Source organism: Aquarana catesbeiana, linkage group LG02 (genome assembly GCF_042186555.1).
Source record: "Aquarana catesbeiana isolate 2022-GZ linkage group LG02, ASM4218655v1, whole genome shotgun sequence".
NCBI classification, from domain to species: domain Eukaryota; kingdom Metazoa; phylum Chordata; class Amphibia; order Anura; family Ranidae; genus Aquarana; species Aquarana catesbeiana.
In genome coordinates this window covers 140,046,449-140,066,543 of record NC_133325.1, presented here as the reverse complement: position 1 = coordinate 140,066,543, position 20,095 = coordinate 140,046,449, and the positions used below count along the sequence as shown (strand labels likewise).

Here is a 20,095-nt window from a genome sequence, read left to right as displayed (position 1 = left end):
AGTACAGACCCCCCTTCCTCAGTATAGACCCCCCTCACTAAGTACAGACCTCCTTTCCTCAGTTTAGACCCCCCACTAAGTACTGACCCCCTCCCTCAGTGTAGACCCCCCATCAGTACAGACACCCCCCCTCAGTGCAGACCCTCATCAGTATAGAATCCCCCCCTCTTAGTGCAGACTCCCCTCAGTGCAGACCCCCATCAGTATAGAATCCCTCTCTTATGTAGACCCCCATCGGTATAGAACCCCCCCTTTTAGTGCAGACCCCCTCATCAGTATAGAATCCCCCTTAGTGCAGACCCCATCAGTATAGAATGCCCCCTCTTTGTGCAGACCCCCCATCAGTATAGAATCCCCCCAGTATAGAATCCCCCTCTTAGTTCAGACCCCCCATCAGTATAGAATCCCCCCTCTTTGTGCAGACCCCCATCAGTATGGAATCCCCTCTCAGTATAGAATCCCCCTCTTAGTGCAGACCCCCCGTCAGTATAGAATCCCCCCTCAGTATACACACCCCCCTCAGTGCAGACCCCCCTCAGTATAGAATTCCCCCTCAGTGCAGACCCCCCATCAGTATAGACACCCCCCTCAGTGCAGACCCCCCTCTGCCCTCCCTTAGCGCCTCCTGCACATGTCCATATACATTACATATAATAGAGTGTACAGACCTCAGAACACGGACGGATACACAAAGCGGTGTGTGTCCCTTGGCTCCTCCTCTTTGGATGTAAACAGAGAAGAGGTTGAGGCGGCTTCGGTCTGCTCCGCTGAAGGACACAGCCGCAAGATCAGAGAGGAATAGAGCAGGGCAGCGGGAGGTGTTTTTTTTATAATTACATTTTTTTATTTTATTAGAATTCAGCTTAACAGTCAAATAAGGACAAAGACATATGTCCATATATAACATTTACATGATATCCAAAACTCTATATACACATATCAAAATATTCTGTTCAAAAAGAAAAAAAAAACAAGAGAAAAGAGAAAAAAGAAGAAGAGAAAAAAAAAGAAAAATAAAAAGGCAAAAATCACTTCCCTTCTTAAAGCGGAGTTCCACCCAAAAGTGGAACTTCCGCTCATCGGATTTTCAAAAAATATGGGGATTTGGTCACACCATATTGCTATATGGTGCTAAGCCCACTTACTGCGACAAAGTACCCCATAATCAGTGGGTCCTACACTATCCATGGAGTGGGAGAACCTGCATCACACCATATAGCAATATGGTGTGACCAAATCCCCATATTTTTTGAAAATGTTTTTCTAGAAATGCTTAGGTGTTTTAAACTAGCCTTGCTTGAGGTAAATGTCTTTTTTGCATGTGTGCGCTGTAATATTTTCTTCTACTATATGGTCTTATGGCTGCACCATCTTTAATGCATTTTTTAGAGTGTGCCCCCCAAATATCTTGTTTGTATATTGTATGGATTCTGACCAAATCCTTTTTGGGTGCGGAGCACCTCACTACTTAACATAAGTACCTTTAATTAGTGTCCACTTGTGTCATGGGTGGAGACCTTATGATTCTCCCATTTAGAAGAGTGCAATGCTCTCATGGTTCAGAGATGCAGGTTCTCCCACTCCATGGATAGTGTAGGACCCACTGATTATGGGGTACTTTGTCGCAGTAAGTGGGCTTAGCACCATATAGCAATATGGTGTGACCAAATCCCCATATTTTTTGAAAATGTTTTTCTAGAAATGCTTAGGTGTTTTAAACTAGCCTTGCTTGAGGTAAATGTCTTTTTTGCATGTGTGCGCTGTAATATTTTCTTCCACTTCTGGGAATAGACTCCCATGGGAGTCACGCCCCCTCCCGCACTCCCCCACTGTCTCCTGGGAAAGACACAGGTCCCAGGAGATAGCGGGGACCATTGAGAAAGCGCAGCGCGACTCGCGCATGCGCAGTAGGGAATCGGGAAGTGAAGCCGCAACGCTTCACTTCCTGATTCCCTCACTGAGAATGGCCACGGCAGCACCCGAGGATCGAGGAACGGTTCGGTCTCGGGTGCTGACTTTGCTGGACCCTGGGACAATATATTTTAAAAGTTAAATATGCTCCGACACCCCCCCAGTTGAGGGCCCCAACCTCCCTAGCTATTCATGTTCCTAATATCTCTCAGTACACCAATCAATCATTATTTCCCTAATTTAAAAAAAAAAAAAAGGTGGAGTTGTATCATATTAAAAAAAAACAGGAGGTGGGGGGGGGAGAGAGGGATGAGAAGAACCAAAATTTTATTGTGCATTCCTTCCCCTCTCCTCTCCTTTGAAAAAGGCCTCTATGGGCCTAATTACCACCATGTGCAAAACTAAATAATGAACTGATCCATAAATCCATAAATTCATTGTGCACTTGTTAAAAAATCTATTCAAAAAGGCCTCTAAGGGCCACTTTGCTACCACGTGCCTGTTTGTATTGACTAATACCAACAACAACAAAAAAGTGATAATTTAATTACCCCTGTGACTTTTTCTTTTTTTTCCCCTCTTTTTGAGGTAATGTCGGAGCCAGTAATTCAACACATCTTCCCCCTACAGATGTGTGCATACTTGTACCCATACGCACACACCTACAGCTATACCAAAAAAAGGGGGTAGCAAAAAAAAAAACATCATCTAACTATATAACAAATTCAGAAAGCATTTATGCAGAGAACATTGGGAGCAAGTGGCACTTTATACATACTTAAATCATAGGCATTGTTCACTCTATATCGATCTCTGAAGAGTGCAACTCCCATCCTACCCATATATTTTTAAACTTGTTCTGTTGGTCTTTGACCGCATATACCCATCGTTCGGCTTCCATTATTGTATTAACCTCCCTTTTCCAATCCAACAGAGTAGGGCATAAAGTCTGTTTCCAGAACCTTGGTATTAATAATTTAGCTGCATTCAATAAATGCAGGGTAATACTTTTTTTTTTATAGGACTTAATGGATACTGGTGCCCCATATAATAAAAAATATATTGGAGTAAATTCAATGGGACTAGGGGACAGCCTTTTGACCCATGGAGCAATCGTCTTCCAGATTGGTTTAATCTTAGGGCATGTCCACCATAGGTGGAGAAATGTGCCCTTCTGTCCACACCGCCTCCAGCAGCGGGCATCTATCCAATATGAATTTAAATCTTTCAGTACTGGTAGGGAATTCAGTATAAAGAAATGTATCACGTGTAAATTCACACACGTCACATATTGTGGCATGTCCTTGTGGGTTACAGTATATTGGACAAAACACGAGGTCTCTGAATATTAGAATTAATGAACACCTCAATAATATCAGGAAAGGATTTCCCAAGCATAGCCTCTCAAACCACTTTAGACTGCATCACAATAGAGACCCAAGTTTGGCCATTTTCTTTGGGATAGAAAAAATTGAGCCACATTGGAGAGGAGGAAATATGACTCAGAGGATTTCAAAGAATGAAACTGAGTGGATTTTTAAAACGAATACACTTAACCCTGCAGATATTCATGTTGTTATTGATTTGAATTGTTTTTTTATCAAATTATTAGTTTATTCTAAGATTTGTAAAAAGTGTCCTATCCAATTCAAACTTTCTGTTTAAATATAATTTTTCTTATTCTTTAGTTGCCACATGATGACATTTAACCAAATCCATATCGCGGCTGCCATATGTTGGCGTCATGAAGGAATTTTATCCCTTTGGTTGCCACTGGATGGCAATATTGCAATTGGTCTAATTCCTTTTGGTTGCCACTAGATGGCGATATTGTAATTGGTCTAATTCCCTTTGTCGCCATGCAGTAGGCACGATTTTTTATTACATTTTTTATTATATTATGATCTGATTTTTTACCAGTAGGTGGTGCGATAGGCACTTCACATTTCGATCTATCTTGGCTTCACCATAAGGGGGCGTTTCTCCTATGGTATTATTCATGTTATTTGCCTCTTTCAACAGTAGGTGTTGTTTGACGTACCGATCCTATTAATAGCATTTAGCCACAACATGGCACTATGCTGTTTTTTAATACTTAATTGGCGGTGAGGTTGACGCCCCAACCCAATTTCTTATTGCAGTATTAACTTTTAGACACAAGATGGCGCTTTTTAATGTTATAGGCGTTGTATTTGACACACTTACCCAATTTCTCATTGTAGTACTGAGAATTAGCCACAAGATGGCGCTGTGTGTTTTCTTAATATTATTTTTGATATGTTCCGATAGTAATTTTAAATTAATTTGATTTTTTGGTCAATATAGTAAATTATCTGCTCAATAATGTATATATTCACCATATGTCAGTTCAAATCCTATTAATTTTTCATCTATAGGAAGGATTGCATTGGATTGGATATTTTTGGAATGGGCGGTAGTATTTAAACATTGGAAGTGAGGTGTCCGGTCATGTGACCCCTGAAGACGTCAGATGCACTGATGAAACGCATAGGGTGTGGTCTACGCATGATACGTCACTTCCGCCCTATTGGAACGCAGGTTTACAGCGTCCTTTTTATGCCGGTTGGCGTCCTGCGTAATTTTTAGCAATAAACCAAGTTTTTTTTACATACTTCACCATGGGAGATTGTGTCTCATTCTATGTTTAACTGGATATGCGTGGCTTTTCCTTCATTGGAGACACCATATGGATCGACAGTGATGGATTCCTGGAAGCAGTCTGATTATCCTAAGGCGTTTATGATCTCTGTAATGGGGATCATTTTCATCTGACACCATATTGGTCGGCAGTGACGGATTCCTGGAAGCTGTCTAATAACCTTAAGGCGTTTATGATCTCTGTAATGGGGATCATCTCCATCTGGTGAGCAGGCTGTTTGCTCGGTGTTGGTGGAGGATTCCCTATTCACTCAAGCACTGGAAAAGTCACCTTAATACTTGAACACATTGGATGTCTTTTCTTCATGTTGTTGGACTTTGTGTTTTTTGTCTTTTTGATTTTTGATGCAGGACTTTTTTGCACTTATTCAATTATTTATATATGCAATTTATATTTGGTCAGTGGATGTTTGGTTTGTAGTATACGCCCCATTGGAGTGTATTCAGTGGGGGGGTATTCTTTGCACAGTTTGCACTTTATTAATAATTTTTAGATTATAGCGGTTCACCACAATATATCTAACTTTCATCACATTGGTTATTAACCTTTGAACGGGCAGCTGCTTATTCACATATTTGCACATAATACTGTGCGGGTAGGGCATTCTTGCCCTTTCATTTTACATAACGTTAGAGCCTGCTTTAAAAGATTAGAATATTGTTAACTCAGCTGTGCACCATTGGTGGAAGCGATTTCTGTTGTTGAAGGCTGGGGGGAAATCTGGGTCTCCTAGAAAGGAGTATAGAGGGGAGAGATTAACTTAAATTTTCTGCCGTAAAGGGACCATAGATATAAAAATTGGTAAACACAATAGTATTCAGTGATACAATGTGACTCGCTTTTACAGATCGGGACCATAACAATCCAGATAAAGGGAAAGGGAGAATGTTAGTCAGGGAATACCTGTAGAAGGGGCATACCATTGGGCCGTTTGCACTAATCTGGCTGCCAAATAATAACGCCACAGGCCTGGGAGGCCTAGTCCCCCAAGGGGTTGGGGTCTGTACAGTAGGGATTTGTGGAATCATGTTTTTTTATAGATGCCATATAAACTTATTAACGTCTTTCTGGATTGATTCGGTATAAGTTTTGGAGACATAGTTGGGGAGGGCTCTAAAGAAAAATAGTAATTTGGGTAAAATGGCCTTTTTAACGGCTGTAACCCTGCCTAGGAATGAACTATGACACATTAAATTGAATAGAAGATCCATCAAGGGTTTTTTTTAGCAGCAAAGTGATATTCAAGACAAGTAACAATGATTTTCTTAAAAATTAGTGGTTCTTTATTTATATCATAATATCAAAAAGAGGGATCTATGGCATGAACACATAGGAGTCATAAAAAAATAATTCTGGTCTTGATGTAAAAAGCATATCTCATCAACAATAGAAAAACTGCACATGAACTCAATTTATATATAAAACCATAAAACTTGTGTAGAGTTTCACATAATAGCCCTACGCGTTTTGAACTGTTTGGGTAAAGGTCTTCTTCAGGGTAATTTATTCTATGCGAAAAAGAAAAAGTTTTTGAGCTATACTGTCTGTAACTGTATCATTATTTTACATGGTCATTATGTACTGTTATTGTAGAGTAGGCTATGTGCATTTACCACTTCTTGAAAGTATATATTCCATAGCCAGACGAATTGCTGTTCGTCTAAAAGCGCTCCAAGCCCTGGCGATCCCGATGTATCCACACATTGTTCTCCTGTCCTCCATGGAAGAGAAAACCCCGCCTCCACACAACTTGCAGGAAGTCACCCCTTTGTAGAACTGGGGGGAAAAGGTGTTGGGGGGCACAAGGGCACCCGCAATTTTCTAAATTGCAAAATGTAAAAAGGATTTTATTTCATTTACAATGACCTCAAGGAATATCACAGACAGATCATTAAAGGCCTAATAATGCATATGCAGAAATAATGGTGTTGTATCTGATTAACATGAGTTATCTAATAAGCATATAATCAATAAGAGTATATGCGCACACCTATATGGCTGAGCGATAATGCTTTTTTATATACGTAAATGTATTAGAATTAATCATTTTTTCAATTAGACATGATCCATTGATCAGCTTGAAGCCAGAGTGTGCGCATATAGATCCACATTATTGGTTATTGGTAGATTGGTTGGTTAAAAATATAATTAAGGTATTAATGAAATAAATGTGTGCTAAAAGCATGTGGAGGGCGGGGAAGTGAAAGGGTGTGGGTTTGTGTGGTGACTGTTGTGTTGGCATGTTGGTTATATGGTGTTATAAAGTGTGGGTTTAAGTGAGGTGATATGAGAAAAAAGAAAATGTGCTGAAAAAATGGCATCCAATAAAATTATGAAAAATGGTGATGAATGTTGAGTGACACTGAGTTCAGCGTGAATGACAATGTGAACGTGAGTTAAATGATGATCAGTGAGCAATAAATAATGTAAAGCAGAAAGAGAAGTGATAAAATTAAGAAAACTTAATAAGTTGAGCATAAAAAACAAAGGTTATTAAACAGCCTGTAAAGAACATGCTCATAACTATTAAATGTGTAAAAACCAGTGAAGCAAAAGTGATATGTTGATTGGATGATTAAAAAAGATTTTTTTACCTTGAATCATTCAAGGCGTGAACAAGCTCCAAAAAGGTAATTATTGTGTAATATGATGGCCGTTAGTACCTTGACAGGCTTTTGTATCTATAGAGCAGGGATCTTCAAACTACAGCCCTCCAGCTGTTGCAGAACTACACGTCCCATGAGGCATTGTAAAACTCTGACATTCACAGACAAGACTAGGCATGATGGGAATTGTAGTTCCTGAACCACTGGAGGATCATAGTTTGAAGACTCCTGCTATTGAGCTTCAGAGTAAAAGTACACAGAAGTTCTAATTAGTCCTAATATAAATGTTAGTTGGATGTAAAAAAACAAGCAAAAAGGCTTACACAATGATCTGTCTGTGTTGCTTACCTCAAAGAGAAATTTATCAATGTGTCAGTGTGTTGAACAGCCATCCAGGGATCTCAGATGGATCAGCTGGAGGCTGGGTGGTATATATTACTATTTAAATGGGATGATTATCATCATCTGCCCCAGCGCTCGTCCCCTACCGGGGGAGCCAATCAGCGGGTCCGGCGGACTTCATGTCCGAGGGCCACCCGCAATCATTCCCCACAGTGACAGAATGGGGATCGGCCTGTGTGAACAAGGCAGATCTCTGTTCTAACAGGGGAGATCACACAGATCCTGTCTTTCTGTCATGCAGGAAGATGGATCTGTGCATTTCCCCAGTGACATAGTCCCCCATACAGTTAGAACACACCGTGAGGGAACACATTTAACCCCTTGACCCCCCCTGATGTTAGCCCCTTCCTTGCCAGTGTCATTAGTACAATAACAGTGCATATTTTTAGCACTGATTACTGTAGTAATATCACTGGTTCCCCAAAAAGTGTAAAAAATGTCAGTTAGGTGTCCGATCTGTCCGCCGCAATGTTGCGGTCCCGCTAAAAATCACTGATCGCGGCCATTACTAGTAAAAAAAAAATTAAAAAATAAAAATGCCATAAATCTATCCCCTTTTTTGTAGAAGTGATAACTTTTGCACAAACCAATCAATTTATGCTTATTGCGATTTTTTTTACCAAAAATATGTCGCAAAATACAAATCAGCCTAAACTGATGAATAAATTATTTTTTTTACATTTTTTTTGGAAATGTTTTATAGCAGAAAGTAAAAAATGTTGTTTTATTTTCAAAATTGTCGCACTTTCTTGTTTATAGCGCAAAAAATAAAAAACGTAGAGGTGATCAAATACCACCAAAAGAAAGCTCTACTTATGGGGAAAAAGGACACCAATTTTATTTGGGTAGAGCATTGCACGACCGCGCAATTGGCAGTTAAAGCAACGCAGTGCCATATCGCAAAAAATGACCTGGTCAGGAAGGGGGTAAATCCTTCTGGGGCTGAAGTGGTTAAGTGAATGTCAGTTTGGGATTGTCTGACTCTTGAAGCAAAACAGTATTTACATCAAGTAAACTTTGTGATGCTTAAAAAAGAACAAAACCCAGTATATGTTAACTTGGCAGCAAACTATTAACATTCAAAATATAATCATTCTAGGTACGGTTAAGATATAAAAGATAATATCTCCCAGGAACAACAACATTTCAGACATACAGTATATACTGTGTATACACAAAGCCCTCATTACTACTGTAATGTACAATGTATGATTTTTTTTTTTCATTATTGTCTGGTGAACTGAAAATTCTCAGATATATGAGAACAGGAGATCCTTTGTGCCTTCATTGCTTCATATGACACATTTGATGCCCTCAGCTAGCAAGTGTTTTATGAGACATTCTTTACCTGTTTGTAAAAAAAATATCTTGCTAACCACAAGCCAGGACATTGACATTGCTTCGTTTAGTCATTGCAGTGTCTGCAATTTCCTACATGCACCTACAACTGACTCCCAACTGACAAATACATGAAGACATGAGCCTCTCCCTGGGTGGGGGATTGGTATTGTGAAAATGCTTACAAATTGAATTTCACTGGGCACATGTATTCACTACTTGGCAATTCAATCCAATTTAATTGCATTTTTACGAGATATATGAACTATATGATATGTTCACATTATTTCAGATATTATGGGAATAAATGTATGAATACATGTGATATTGCTTAACAAATCTATCTATCTATCTATCTATCTATCTATCTATCTATCTATCTATCTATCTATCTATCTATCTATCTATCTATCTATCTATCTATCTATCTATCTATCTATCTGTCTATCTGTCTATCTGTCTATCTGTCTATCTGTCTATCTGTCTATCTGTCTATCTGTCTGTCTGTCTGTCTGTCTGTCTGTCTGTCTGTCTGTCTGTCTGTCTGTCGTTATATTTATTCTCTCATATGTTCTGAAGTCTATCTTCTAGGTGTTCCAGCCTTTTCTTGTGGAAAAGCACATTAAAGACTTGACTAACGTTCTAAATATGTCAAAGCCAAAAAAAAAAAAAAACCTGCTAGTTTATAACAGTGATTAATTTTCGGATGAACAGTTTCCCACATAATACAAGTTATTGCACACTACATATAATAGAGGTGTGCGTTAATCAGATGAGCTCAGTGTTTAGGTTGCTGCAGGGCATGCCAAACCCATTATTGAGGTAAGATGATACATACATGCCCTTGGACCAAACCCACATACTGAGACAGATAAAAGGGCTGTTTCATTGTAGAGTCATTTACTCTGCCTCCTTCTCTGCTCATCCTCAGCATCACTTTTGTAACAGGACCATGTCTTTGACTCGCCAAACAACAATGAAGAAAACCTTCAGTACTGCTTCTGCTGTGCCAGCCGGGGCAAACCGAAACTTCAGCTCTTACTCAACTGTTCGCTCCAGCAGTGGAGGTTTGGGTTCTGGCCGGGTCAGCACTGGTAACTTTGGCAGCAGAAGTCTCCAAAACCTTGGATATGGCAAAAGAATGTCACAGAGCTCCCAGTCCCGTTATGGATATGGCTCTGGGTTTGGAGCTGGTAGTGGAGCAGGCTATGGAATTGGTGGAGGAGCAGGCTTTGGTGTGGGCTCTGGATTTGGTGCTGGTCAAGGATTTGGTGCTGGTCAAGGGTTTGGTGCTGGTCAAGGGTTTGGTGCCGGTCAAGGGTTTGGTGCTGGTCAAGGGTATGGTGGTGGAGCTGGATTTCCAGTGTGCCCACCTGGGGGGATCCAAGAAGTAACAATTAATCAGAGCCTCTTAGCTCCCCTGAATCTGGCAATTGACCCAAATATTCAGAGAGTCCGCACAGAAGAGAGAGAGCAAATTAAGACCCTCAACAATAAGTTTGCATCTTTTATTGACAAGGTAAGTTATATTTACTTACACATAAATATTAATTCTGCTACTGTAGATACACATACATGACATGATCTGATTTCGTTTGACTTGTAGGTCCGCTTCTTAGAGCAACAGAATAAAGTACTGGAGACCAAATGGAGTCTCTTACAAGAGCAAGGTGTTAAAACAGTTAAAAACAACATTGAGCCTCTCTTTGAAGCCTACATTAATGCACTTCGCAGACGGCTAGATTCCCTAGTCAATGACAAATCTCGTTTGGATGCAGAACTTAGACAAGTGCAGGATTTCGTTGAGGATTTCAAGAACAAGTAAGTCCAAATGATTTCTATTTTTCTGAACGTTTACTTAGTAAAACAGTAATTGCATTTGTACAAGTAAAAAAAGTTCAAGCTGATTTTTTAATTATGAGCTTGAAAAAAAAACCTTTAGGTTCTAAATTCTTTTTATGGCTAAAATGCATTGCTCCTTTGTCACTGATGTTTTTGCACCATTGAACATGTTTATCAGTAAGAAAAGCAAAATAATATAATCTTAGGAGCAATGCTTAGCTAGATGCTTGGCTATGTCTTGTGCAATATTTATTGTAATCATGATTTCAGATAAATAATGCATCAGAATGTGTTTTAAACCTGAACTGTTTGTGACCCTTATAACATCACATGGGTCTCAAGTGTAAAACTTGAGATGACAGGAACTTTTCTGCAATATGATTTAAAGTGATTACAGTCTGTAAGCCAATGTCCTTGTGAAATGCAGTATTTCTAATTAATATGCAGTGGACATACCTTGTAATGAGGATTTTGTAATGACATATTCATGTTCTATTTGTATAGGTATGAAGATGAAATTAACAAGAGAACAGCAGCAGAGAATGATTTTGTAGTGCTTAAAAAGGTGACTAAATAAATCTGATAAATTTCTATATAAATATATACCAAAGAGGCTTATGAAATAACATACCAACTAGATTAGTGAATGCTTAGCTGGTTAGTTAATCCTTAGCTGAATGGTTGGTATGGGTTACCATTCACTTTTACTCTAGGTATCTTAGTATGTGATAAGGTTTTTTTTTTTTTAAGTCACGCTCTAATGTTAAATAATCTTTACATATGTAATCTATTAGGATGTGGATGCTGCTTATATGAACAAGGTTGAGCTGGAAGGCAAGGTGGATTCCCTGACTGATGAGATCAACTTCTTGAGGGCCCTGTACGAAGCGGTAATTACAATCCACCATGTGCTTTATACTTACTCTTTTCACTTTAATAACACATGTAAGAACATACTGTAAAATGAGTAATTAAAATGAAAAGTTCAGGTAGAACTATGGTCACATTGTAAAAACCTTTACATTTTTCATCAGTAGAGCAGAAGTCTAACTGCACTTTTTCCCCTATAGCCCCAGCAAAAGGTACCTGTTGATTCTGCTAGCCAGATGCAGAGTCTCAAGCTTTCTTTAATGGGGTGACAATGCTATTCCACCACTTCTGAAATCTGGATTAGTGTTGTTACTCACACATATACTGTGCCTACTAGGGCTATCCTGCAAAGTCCTGATGTCTTGACTCCCATACGTACCCCTGTTGTATGCACTAATGGGAGTTGTAGTCTTTTCAGCTGCAAATTACCTTGATTTTTAGATAATATCATTTATAAACAGGATAGGCTGACTATTCTATTTGGCACATGCTTTTGATTTCATAGCACATGCCTATAGATGTACTTAAAAGTGCACCTGTGCCCAGACTCTGGGCAGTAAAGTATTTACAAAGTCTCAACAAACAGTAGAAAAACATTAAAACATAGCATAATTGACCTCTGCGGACACTATGGAGTAAATCATCTTAAACAAGTCCACAACAGTCAGCTGCTAGAAAATACCTGCCATATTTCTGCTGCCCAAGGGAGAAGAGCATTTTATTAAACTTTTTGCTGCCTATTAAGAATGATAGATGACTCCCCTTTCAGATGCAAGTCATCCATTCAGTCACATTTTCTGCTAAGAAAACAACTGATGAAAATGGATTCACCTTTCATCAGTTTGAACATACATCTTCAGTTCAGTTTACATCAGTTTACATCCATTTTAAATCCATTATTTTTAAGTTGTTGCAGGGACCAATCAGAGGTAACAATTGTATAAACAAAAAATGTTTCTTGTAAAAAAATAGACATAAACTGAATGGATGTAATCAGATGGCATCCATTTTACATCCGTTGCATTCCGTTGCAATGAATCTGGACGTTTAAAAAATCGAAACTAAGCGTACTTGGATGTGAACAGATGTAAACATATGATTATCTATTTACATCCATTTGTCCATAGAAATTATCTGCTGTCCATTTTTCATCTGTATCTATCTATCTACAGCGGTAACTTGAATTACGAGCATACTTCATCCCAGAAGAATGCTTGTAATCCAAAGCACTCATATATCAAAGTAAGTTTCCCCATAGGAGTCAATGGAAACTCAGATAATTAGTTCCACAGTGACTGCTATTGTATGCAGTACCACATATGGCCAGAGGTGGGGTGCCAGATATACTCGGAAACACTCAGAGACTGCTTGGAGACAGACAGAATGCCTGTGTGAAAGGGGCCTTATTGTGTAAATATTTTTAAAAATGGCCACCAAAACACTAATGCTATTTAAAATATGTCTCACATTGAATACATAGTAAACTACTATGGAAGATGAAGGTTCAATAAATTCAACCAAAAAATTCAACCAAAAATTATATTACTGTGCTAATGCTATTGACTCAGAAGAATTCAAACAATACACCAATAAGGCATCAGTTTATGTTGACTATAGGAGAAAAACATTTTCTTAACTTTTTTTTTTTTTACTAGTCCCTCTACTCATGAACTCTGCTTATTATAGACAGATATTGCATTAAAAAAAAGTTTATAATCTGCATTAAGGTTCATATACCAAAGGAATTACATTTTTCAAATGCAAAACAATAGGGTGGCAGTATGAAATAGGTGCCACCAAATGTCTTAACAGATAAAGAGAAATTAAATGATTGCCTAGGCAGTGGGCTTGCTTTCAAGGTTACCCCCATCCTCTTGTTCAACATATTTTAAAGTAAAGTGATACCTCGGTTCACAAACTTAATTTGTGAAACGACTCTGGTCACAAACCAAATTGGTTTGCAAACCGAGGCAAAGTTTCCCATAGGGTTCAATGTAAATAAGGTTAATCTGTTCTGAACTTTTTTTTTGTTTATATATAATATATATAATTATGAAATGTATGTACCAAAAAGGATTTTAAACATATATTACATACAGTCCTTTACATTAAGCTGACCTCTTTCATGTGTACATCTAAAAAGAAAAAAGAAAAAAGAAAAAAACTATAGCTCCTCTTTAATCCTTGTTTGAAACGACCCCAAACCCCAATTTAAATGACTAATCTAGGGGCCAGAAAACAGCACTGTGCATCCAGGAAAATATCATCTGAGGGCATGATAAAGTTGTAGAATTCATATGAACTTTTTTTCCATGATTCCCAATCAAATGAGCCCACCCTCATGGTAGTCAGGGACAGAAACCCCTATCTGAGTGGACTGGATCTCCTAAGACTCTCATCTTGCACTGCTCTTCTCAATATGAACGTGTCAGAGCAGGGGAGATGGCCACGGCTTGTGTTCATGAACCGAAGCAGAGTTTGCGTACCAAAGCAAATTTTTGTGAACTCTTCTATTTGCGATTGTTTGTGAACAGAAGCATTCGTGAACCAAGGTATCACTGTACACCTCAGAGGTTTGTACTAATCATTTTTATTTTTTGTATTTAGGAACTCCTTCAAATGCAAGGACAGATCTCAGATACCCAGGTTGTTTTGACCATGGACAACAACAGAGTTTTGGATCTGGATGGCATCATTGCAGAAGTCAAAGCTCAGTATGAGGAAATTGCCAACAGAAGCCGCCAAGAAGCAGAATCCTGGTATCAATCTAAAGTAAGTTCTTTGTCTAATTTGGGTATATGTAAAATATGCAAAATTCAAAAATACATCATACTTTGATTTTCTACTTTTTTTTTCTTTAAATGTATGGCACTTGTGCCATCTTGTTCAAGGATCTATATTACAAGGAATATGTAATATAGGCCACAGATATATTCTTACTTGTATTCAAACTATTTGGTCCTACAAACTTCAAATTAATGACAGTCAAGTTTATTTAACTACCTAAAAAAATAAAAATACTAGTTATGGACTCAACCAGACATGGAAAGGGTTTGTATTTATACAATAGTCCTGATAGCCACAGCACTGTATAAATCCACTTTATTGCACACAAAGTTTATTTAACAAGGCAAGCAGAATGCCACTCATAAGCAGTCACTATATAAGTGCATGTATTCCATCCAAATTATTTACCCAATTTTCCTGTCTGGTTTTGATGCTGGAGTCCTAGTCTATTCTGCTTATATTGTCCTTAGTTATTTTCCTTATTTATGTAATTATTTTTTATTCTGCAGTATGAAGAGCTCCAGGTCTCAGCTGGTAGACATGGTGATGATCTGAAGAACACAAAAACTGAAATATCTGAACTAAACCGTTTCATTAACAGACTGCGCTCTGAAATTGAAAACGTGAAGAAACAGGTACATAGCATAGCTTCAGGGATTAAAATTAAGTGTCAGGAATGAATGCTTTGTCTCTTAAGAAAAGTATTATTACAGTGTTACATTGTCTCTGGTTTGGAAGTATGCATTATGGAATTTAAGATAGCTATTATAAAACTGCCCTGACTTATTTTTGGCTACAGAAAGATTTAAACTGATTAAAAACCTAACCTTACTTGGATAAAATAAGTAAGTTCTCTGGCAGAAGAGTATCAAACTACTATATGGTGTTAGGAAATATATTTATCCTAAATGTGGTTCGGCAAAATAATCATCATTTGTCTTTTCCACTGTTAAAATAGTGTGCCAAGCTGCAGGCTTCAATTGCCGAGGCAGAGGAACGTGGAGAGCTTGCAGTAAAGGATGCCAAGAACAAGCTTGCAGAGTTAGAGGAAGCTCTGCAGAAGGCCAAACAGGACATGGCTCGCCAACTGAAAGACTATCAGGAACTGATGAATGTCAAACTAGCCCTTGATATTGAAATTGCCACATATAGAAAACTTCTGGAAGGAGAAGAGAACAGGTAAGGAAACCATGATTTACAACTTAATTTCAATGTAATTAATGCAAAACTACAACCTTTGAATAATCGCATCCACCCACAAATGCACATCCTACACCCTTTTCTTGCAGTCTTGATTACTACATACCTGGGGCCTTTAGGCCAGTCACATGGCTTTTTCAGGTCTTCTTTCTCTTCTCCCTGAGACAGTATTGGGCAGTCTTCAGTACTGCAGAGTGTGGGGATGTAGTTATAATATCAGCTCTGCTCTCTGCATTTCTGTACTGTAAGCTTAGGCTCACATGGTGAGAACCATCAGGATTGTGTCCATGACAGCCTGGGCTTACAAAAATGAGTTGAATGGTGCAAAAAAAGCTGGGATGAGCTGAGATTCTGCAGAGGATAGCACTGGGGACAAGGTGAGTATTGTAGGCTATCTGTTTTAAAGTCATTCTATAATGAGAGAGGTATGGGGCTGCTCTAGGCCTCTTATTTCTGAAAATGCAAATTGCCTGACTTTGTCTGTCTAAGCACTTTTGAGTCACAGACCCGGACAAGCATGTTGTAGATGCACATCAGAGAAATTTTCAGAATTCTTTATCTCTTCTAAGGTAGCAACTCAGCCAAATAATTGGCATGACAGCTTGGCAGCCTCCATTTTTCTCTTATATCTGCTTCAGAGCTAACCTACCAACAGCATGTGAGTCCATATTGTTGTAATGGAGCTACCAGAATTGGGCCTAGTTCCATTGCATAAATATGATACATAAGTTAAATCTAAGTGATATGACCACACTTTTAGACTCACAGGAGTTGTTACATTAGGACTTAAAATGAGCATATGCACAGTAAAGACATAAAATGTCCAGTCATTCTCAGGTAAAATCAGGAAAAATTCAGTAGTTTGGAAAAGATCCAAGTAGAACGATGCATGCAGTATCTTAGGCAGATATATAGAATCAACTTTTAAAAAAATGATCAGGGTAATAGACATAGAAATTTTCAATTTTCAGAAATTCCTATGTATTCGTACTTACGAATTACAATAGTACCGAATTTCAACGAATCTGAAATAACGGAAACAAAATTTAGACGGAATTTGAATTGATTCTAATCGTTTTTGAGTCAATTTGAATAGTTTTCGAATTTGAAAAGTTTTCTAATTTGAATAGAATTCCAATAGTTTTCAAATTTGAATAGTTTTCAAATTCAAAAAGTTTTTAAATTCGAATAGTTTTCAAATTTCCAAAGAGAATAAAATAGAATAGAAAATAAAGGAATAGAATAGAAAAAAAAATAGAATAGAATAGAAGATAAGAAAAAGAATAGAAAATAAAAGAATAGACTATAATAGAGTAAAACAGAACAATATAGAACAGTAAATAAAAAAACAGAATAGAATGTAATAGAATAGAGTGGAAACTAATAGAATAGAATAGAATTTTAAAAAATTAAATAAAATAGAAAGAATATAACAATCTTCTGAATGATCGAATAGAAAAAAATAGAATAGAAAAGAATATAATTCAAAAAACAATAGAATAGAATAGAAATTCGACTTTAAATAGAACAGGTTAAAATAGAAAATAACAGAATAGTATAGAATAAAACAACAGAATAGAATAGAAAGAATATAACCATCTTCCTATTCTAATCTCTTCTTTTCTATTCTATTCAAATTCGAATTGAATTTTTGAATTTGAAAACTATTCAAATTTGAAAACTTTTCAAATTCGAAAACTATTCGATTTTGAAAACTTTTCGAATTTAAAAACTATTCGAATTCGAAAACTTTTCGAATTTGACTACTATTCAAAATTAATTTGAAAACATTTCGAATTTGAATACTACTCAACATTTATTTGAAAACTATTCGAATCGATTCAAATTTGAATTCCGAAAATTCTAATCGATTCGAATTGTAAAACGAAACAAATTCCGAAAACAAATTAAATGGGTTAAACTAATTTAACTAAACAAATTTATGCAAATAACATATCAAAACTAAACTAAACTAAACAAATGTTTTCATTTTGCACATGTTTACAGGGTAATCAGTATTGATTACTCAAGTAAGTATGTCAGTATATCGAGCAATAACAATGCAAACCAAAGTACTACAATGCCTACACATGATGCAGTTATAATGGTCATACTGGCACAAAACTGGAACATGTACTGTAGAGGTAAATTTTTCTTGCCAACCACTGGGAATTGATTGTCAAGTCCTTATGCAGAATTCTGAACCACTGGTTGAAAAGAAGATAGTAAAGGCTCACAAATTATATATTGATCTCAAATATTTATTTTACTTTATTTTTTACAGGCTGACAGGGGAAGGTGTTGGACCTGTGAACGTCTGTAAGTCTATGTTACTGATTCATACTTAGAGATATTTCCATATGTAGTATTTGTAACAACTCAGGCTAACTATCATGTAACTCTATTCTTGTAGCTGTTGTAAGCTCATCCTATGGTGTCAGTGGCGGCGGATACAGTATGGGCGGTGGAAGCGGAAGCGGTTTCGGAGGTGGAAGTGGAAGCGGTTTTGGAGGTGGAAGTGGATATGGAAGTGGATATGGATTTGGAGGTGGAAGTGGAAGTGGAAGTGGATATGCAACTGGAGGAGGAAGCAGTAGCTATGGCTATGGCGGTGGTGTAGGCGGAAACTATGGTGGAGGAAGCTTCAGTGCTGGAAGTGGAAAACTGGCTAATTTTGGCTCTGGAAGTGGCAGCTCAAATGTAAAAATTGTCTCAAAGACCTCCACAAGTTCCCGGAGGCTTTAAAATGTAATTATCAATGCCATCTGTAATATAATACCATCATGCCCTAATAACGCTTGAAATACCTGTGGCCATAATAGTGATATCCATGTTCAAGAGTTGAGGGTTTTACAGTATTGAGGTTTATTCATCTGTGGGTTTTCTTTTTTTATTTTATAATAAAAGTTTATCCCCAATATTGTTTTCATGAATCTCCCTTAACCATTCGTGTCCATATAAACTATAAAAATGGTATTGAGGTACTGTCTCACCCATAATGAAATTGAAGAAACAAACATTAGGATACTAGATCATTTGTCCACTCTTACCTATCTGATAATCTACCACCTGATATTTGGGGTCAGACATGTTTCTTTATTACAAAATGTGCAATTCAACTGTCGCTTATCTTTGTTGTATACTTTTACAATGTCTTATTTTTTTCTGCAATAAACTGCAATCATTTTAAAAACATTGTTTCTCCCATTGTTTTATTTCTTTTATGAGACTATTGTAAATACCGTGTCAATACCATCTAAGTGTGAAACATGAGTAACATCTTGAATGTTCCTAATGGAAACTTCCACTATTTTACATGATTACTAAAGAGGGATGAGCTCAATGTTCAAGTTGAACATCGTGTGTTCGCCTGTTCGCCGAACAGTGAACAATATGTGGTGTTCGTGGGAAATTTCAAAGCCGCCGGAACACTGTTAAAGTCTATGGGACAAAAAAAATCAAAAGTGCTAAGTTTAAAGGCATTTATGCAAGTTATTGTCATAAAAAGTGTTTGGGGACCTGGGTCCTGCCCCAGGGGACATGTATCAATGCAAAAATCTTTTTTAAAAACGGCCGTTTTTTGGGGCACAGTGATTTTTTTAATGCTTAAAGTGAAACAATAAAAATTAAATATTCCTTTAAATATCATGCCTGAGGGGTGTCTATAGTATGTCTGTAAAGTGGCGCATTTTTCCCGTGTTTAGAACAGTACCACAGCAAAATGACATTTTTAAAGGAAAAATTGTCATTTAAAACTGATCGCGGCTGTAATGAATTGTCGGGTCTCGGTAATATAGATAAAACTCATTGAAAATAAGAGCATAGGTTCCCCCCAGTCCATTACCATGTCCTTTGGGTCTGGTATTAATTTTAAGGGGAACCCCGAACCAAAGTTTAAAAAAAATTGCTTGGGGGTCCCCCTAAAATCTATACCAGGCCCTTCAGGTCTAATATGGAAATTAAGGGGAACCCTGTGCCAAATTTAAAAAAAATGGCGTAGGGGTCCCCCCCAAAATTCATACTAGACCACTCTAGAACTCCAATTGCACTCTAGAAGCCAATTGGTTACCATGCACAGATGCACCAGACTTTGCACTCTCCAGTTTTAGTAAATCAACCCCCATTGAGTAAAATGTGTTTCCAATTTTGTAGTGAATCTATTCAAATTATGTTTTTTTAATTGATAACAAATGAACAAATGGAAATTATATGAATAACATTAAGAGCAAAGAGATTACTATAGCAAGAGGAAACCATGAAAATTCATGCCATGCCACCTAACAGTAACAACCCCAACAAATCTAATAGTGTGAATAAACACAACATACTTTATTCATGAAATTAGTAAAGCAGTAATATTATCTTATTCTGTTCTACATTTCCAGGTAGGTGTAGCAGTGGCAGACCCTGATGGGATACGTGTGATAATGAGGTGTTTGGCACACCATACAATGGGGGG

The 20,095-nt window shown here is 37.5% G+C and overlaps 1 protein-coding gene across 1 annotated transcript; it reads left to right on the top strand.

Annotated features, from left to right (window-relative positions):
* The first annotated feature begins 9,811 nt into the window (after positions 1-9,811).
* Positions 9,812-18,829, top strand: LOC141127258 (keratin, type II cytoskeletal cochleal-like). Its single transcript, XM_073613538.1, has 9 exons — positions 9,812-10,456; positions 10,544-10,758; positions 11,284-11,344; positions 11,574-11,669; positions 14,257-14,421; positions 14,946-15,071; positions 15,395-15,615; positions 17,921-17,955; positions 18,050-18,829. Exons 1-9 carry the CDS (start codon positions 9,890-9,892, stop codon positions 18,379-18,381), a joined length of 1,818 nt encoding a protein of 605 aa, XP_073469639.1. The 5' UTR covers positions 9,812-9,889; the 3' UTR covers positions 18,382-18,829.
* Positions 18,830-20,095: the final 1,266 nt, after the last annotated feature.

Excerpts from the sequence above, each read along its gene's own strand:
- LOC141127258 (XM_073613538.1), top strand. The coding sequence starts at position 9,890 with ATGTCTTTGACTCGCCAAACAACAATGAAGAAAACCTTCAGTACTGCT. Across the intron at positions 10,759-11,283 it reads GTTGAGGATTTCAAGAACAA|GTATGAAGATGAAATTAACA; the intron begins GTAAGTCCAAAT and ends CTATTTGTATAG. Across the intron at positions 17,956-18,049 it reads TGTTGGACCTGTGAACGTCT|CTGTTGTAAGCTCATCCTAT; the intron begins GTAAGTCTATGT and ends CTATTCTTGTAG.